The sequence below is a fragment of the Notolepis coatsorum genome, assembly GCF_963971535.1.
Source record: "Notolepis coatsorum genome assembly, chromosome: 4".
Taxonomy (NCBI): Eukaryota; Metazoa; Chordata; class Actinopteri; order Aulopiformes; family Paralepididae; genus Notolepis; species Notolepis coatsorum.
The window spans coordinates 183,079,733-183,084,784 of record NC_140168.1 but is presented as its reverse complement, the minus strand read 5'-3'; the positions used below and the strand labels follow the sequence as shown (position 1 = coordinate 183,084,784).

At 42.7% G+C, this 5,052-nt stretch overlaps 1 protein-coding gene across 1 annotated transcript in view; it reads left to right on the top strand.

The window, feature by feature from the left end:
• The first annotated feature begins 2,479 nt into the window (after window positions 1-2,479).
• The window catches only part of tnfsf12 (TNF superfamily member 12), a 38,679-nt gene continuing 36,106 nt past the window's right edge, over window positions 2,480-5,052 (top strand). Inside the window, exon 1 of the mRNA XM_084313028.1 lies at window positions 2,480-2,770. Within this exon, the coding sequence (XP_084169154.1) occupies window positions 2,594-2,770 (177 nt within the window). The 5' untranslated portion in view covers window positions 2,480-2,593. The remainder of the gene's footprint in view (window positions 2,771-5,052) is intronic.

Below are 5,052 nucleotides of genomic sequence, written 5' to 3'. Positions count from 1 at the left end.
TTCAACTCCTAATGTGAAACAAACAAGCCTCTTAATTTACCAAATGATGCGTACAAAAATAATTGCAATACCCGTGAAAGCCTCCCAATTCTGTGGGGAAATAATTAGTGGGAGCAATGTAGTGGAAGACGGTGTATTCAGTGTTTCACTGAGTCATCGACCAAACTACCATTTCAGATCTCATTTATTATTGCCTATATTTATGTCTTTCTACTATTACCCTGCCCATACCTATACCCCCCCCCCCCCCCCCCCCCCCCCCACACTGCAATGAGACCTGAATTTCCCCAAGAGAATAAATAAAGGAATATCTTATCTTATCAGATGGGGCTGAAACATACAGTAAGATGAGTTGGAGAGGAGCAGCATGGCCCTTCCTACACTGGTATGCACAGACTTCTTTTTTTAGAGGTTGAGACAAGAAAAAACGAACTAAAATACTTTTAAATACTAGGAGTGGTCCATACTGCGTAGGGGTACAGCCCATAGGCCACCTGGCATGGCCTTTGCTCTTGGGGCACCAGGAGCTGGCCACAGCCCCTTATAAAATATTAATAATTCTGGTGCTACTATAGTATCACTCTGGTGTGACTTTTTGATTAAATTACATATCGAAAAATGTATATTTTAGGGAACCCCTTCAACCAGGAAATGGATGCAAGTGCAACTTTTCTCAATGTGAAAAGGGCACTTGGGAACCTTAGACGGAAAAAAAGGGCCAAGGGGCAGATGTGGTTTGAGTGCGTCTGGAAGTCATGGTCAAGGAGTCCTGTGATCTACAGGCTCAATGAGTTTTATATTGGTTTATATTGGCTATTTTTTCAGGTGTCACCCGTTCTGGAAAATGGGCACTTTGTTGCACTATAAATCCACAGTTGAGGCTTTGTGTTCATGTCGATTTCAAGGACAGATCCTGTGCCAGTCTAACATTTTCAATTTGTGCAATTTGGCTGTCTAGTTTTATTCTATTTTATTTCCACTCTTTCGGAAACGCAATAAAGCTGTTAAAAACCGCTTTCCCTGAAAGGACCTTCACTCCCGACTAACACCAATATTTATTTTATGTTGATATTACCCAAGCTTTCTGGAGGCTATGGGCGAAATTATTGCGATCGTTAGGAGCTTTCAGGAATGTAAATGCCCCCATTCACTTAAACACGTGTCCATGGACGGTTTATTTATGTGAGAAAAGAGAAGGGGGGGGAAGCTCATGCTGAAGGGCACGCAGGAGGGACGTGCGATGCCTGCGGGCCAGTAAGCTACCATAATGTTTACCCTATACTCTAGCGCCACCACGTGGCTACGTCTAGAAGTGGACGAACGAGACTTATTGTTAGAGTGGCGAGCTGTTGATGGAAAGGTTGGCGCTAGATCACATGGGGTCATCATCGCGTTTTATTATTGGGGGGTCATCAAGTTTTTGCCCACGCAGAAAAGCAGCGAGGCGTCACAGTTTTAACCTTTTAAAGGTTGTTTTGTTTATGAACATATTTTGATAAACATAAACCTCTCTTCTATTTATTAAAAAATAATAATAAAAAAAAAAAAATCCTGTTACCCTCCTGTTACCTTTTGTCCTCTCGCCAGGCCGTAATTGAAGATAATAATTGTGTTCTTAAACTGACCTGCCTGGTTAAATAAATAAATAAACCACTCCCCACCACCTAGAAATTAAAAAATAAATGTAAACATTTTCTTCCGGGCCGTGTGATCTAGCATCTACCTTGATGAAAGTGATTTGTTTGCTACAAATGTATAGATGTAGCAGTACTGTCTATCTGTATGTCATATTATGATCATTGAAAATGGGGGACCCTGATGTAAACAAGACGAAAGTCTTTCTCTGGTCTGCATCCCCTTAACAATTGTTAGTATTGAGCTGTACTGTACTGTACCCATTCTGCAATCTGTTAAAATAAAGTTTTCAATCAATCAATCAATCAATCAATTTGAGGAGTTCAGCGGTGCCGGACTCGTGCGTCTTTCTTGCGTTTTACCGGGGTTACTTTCTGACGGGCGCGTTTTAGAATTGACCTAGTAGCCAGGCAGCGCACCAAGCTCTGGGTCTGGGTCGGACTCTGTGATCCTATACGTGATCCGTCCGTCTGCCCTTAATGGAGTGAAGACCCCCCGCGAGCTGTTAAAGAGAAGACAAGGAGGCAGAGTCAACGAATCAAAAAGGAGAAGAAGGATGCAATGCCGATGCTGCAGCGACTCGCACCGTGCGTGCAGCATCACAATCCTCTGGTGTTTGGAGACGGTGCGCGCTATCGAGAGGCAGCCACGGAGGATGGTCGCTTGTGATGTGATCTATATGCAGAGGCACTATCGGATATTCGCCGCTTTGGACTCCTGTGGCAATCGAATCATCAGATACATATAAATTAAGTAACTTTTTTGGGGGGGGGGGGGGGGGGTGTAGTGTACACTTAATTGCGCGTCTTATCCAAATGGACATTTGGATAGACGTGCGCTTTTTGGTGGGACTGCACGCTCTGCTGGAATGGAGTTGTTGAACTGGGCATTTCGGATGGTCTGATGGTCAATATGGTCTGATGGTGGTAAATAGATAGAGAGTGCAGTTCGCACGAACATGCATCGCATTCTGCAGAGGAGACGCGTGGTGCGCAAGCTGCGGCTCGTCTGGGCTTTCCTGGCCGTGGTGGCGCTGTCGCTGGCCGCCTGCAGCGCGCTGTTCACGGCGTGGACCTGGCGACAGACGCGGGACCTGTCCCAGTCCTTCAAGATCCTGCAGGACCGACTGGAACAGGTTTGTCTCTGTGTGTGTGTGTGTGTGTGTGTGTGTGTGTGTGTGTGTGTGTCCATGCATTTGTGTGTGTGTCCATGCGTTTGTGTGTGTGTCACGTGTGTCTTTGTGTGTGTGTGTGTCTCTGTGTGTGCGTGTGTGTGTGTGTCAGTCTGTGTGTGTGTGTGTGTGTGAGTGAGTGATATATCTATCCAAACGTCGCCACGCGTCTCGATCGCGCCTGCACGACGCACATTCCGTGCAACAACAATAACAACGCTGTTATTTACTCCCCGAAAAGTTTTTGATGTGCTTTTGCAGCCTCCTCTTGCGGCTGTGGTTAAGGGAAGCTTCGCGGGGGGGGGGGGGGGGCGTATGGAAAAATGCGAGACCACACTTCACCCTCCTCTCCTCTTTTTCCCTCAGCCCTTGTGCGTTGTTGCTCAGCTGGTAATATGTGGTGGTCAGGTCGGTGCTTTGGCACTTTTATATTGCTTACCAATAAGTGCGCTCAAGCTGTGGAGTAATTGCTATTTTTTTGGTATCCAGCCCCACTGCCAAGTTTAATCGCTTTACTGCCGTTTGTGCTCCAATTTTAGCCCAATTTACTGGAACCCTTTGCCTTCTTCTTGGCTGGAGCGCATAACTGACTCTGTACCGAAGCATTGCACTGCGTAAAACAGTTTAAGTGTGTAGGACTGTAGGTGATTTGTAAATGCCACTATTTCGCAGGTATACGGTACCACGTGCAGGCTTTACACTTTATGCATTTTTGTTATTATATTATTATTATAGGCTACTCACTCGCATACATGAGATTGCATCACAAAGCAAATGGTTTAATGAAGTGTGTGTTTAGCAGGGTCCCGTGAGTTACTCAGTGGTGCAGTGGTAAATTGACAGTAGGTCAAACGCTCCACGCGCGTGCACGCGCGCGCGCATGCACAGTTTTTTTGGCACATTTTTTTTTTTTTTTTTTTTTTTTTTGCCTTGAAATAGAGAAGCTGAAAAAGGTAGCAGGATGTTGCCTATATTGTCAACAGATATGGTTGAAAAACAAACAATGTTTTAAATGTATTGATACAGTTTCTTTAATTGAATCAACTTGAATTAACAATGTAAGTTACGTTGTTGGTTTAGTTTGTATTTGCTTTTGGTTTGGGTTGATTCAATTAAAGAAATTGTTTTACACACAAACACAAAAGCAAACTTAAAATAATCAGACAACTTGTGTTTACTTGGTTCTTTATTTTGAGAAGGGGAAAAAGTACACATCACTTAAATTAGTTCAATGTAATTTGTTTCACAACAGTGGTTTCAAAACAGTTTCAAGTTTCTTTAATAGTTGTCATACAGAAGTACAGAATACTTTTATACAAAATGCTTCTTACTGTTACGCTCCAGAGACTGTGCTAGAGAAGATAAGTATGAAATAAAATAAAGTAGCATGTAAAAAGAAGTAAAAATAGAGGTCCCAGTGTTCAGTATAGACATATGTACAATGTTCGATGCAGACTAGAAGTAACTGAGTTACCATACAATCAGTCAAGCAAGCCCCCACCATAGGGTGCTGGGCCTATGATTTGGTTTTGCTATCCTCGTTCTCTTGTCCTCAGCTGAGCGATGGCCTCTCAGCCAAGTTGCAACATATGTTGTTGAATCCCAGATCTCTGGAGGTGGCCCGTTGATCTTAATGAACATCAAAGATGCTACCCGTGAAATCATTAACCTTGTGCGTGTTGGGGTGATAATTTGATTCATGGCACTGAATCCCCTTTCACATTCTGCAGTGCTACATGGAATTACTTTTGAAAATGGGGGACCCTGATGTAAACGGGACGAAGGTCTTTCTCTGGTCTGCATCCCCTTAACAATTGTGTGTATTGAGCTGTACTGTAGGCTATTGTACCATTCTGCAATCTGTTAATAAACGTTTCAATCAATCACTTACATTATTTGTTTCAAAACAGAGAACATTAGAACATATACAATTAGTCAACTGAATGCTTTGTATCTTGTTGTATGTACCCATTCTGCAATCTGTTAATACATTTTTCAATCAATAGCAAGGCAAATCATTACTGAATGATTATTCTTCCAATGTGATTGCGTGGCAAATACATTTCTTTGTAAGAATATATCTGCATTTTGTCAATACAATATTAATCAGTGATCACATTGAATTAAAACATGATTATTTCTTGACTCTGTAAACAAAACACGCATTTGTCATGTCTCAATCTCATGATTCATGAACCACAGAACCAGTGACTGTGCCACGATTATTTATTTCAAGATAATAAACA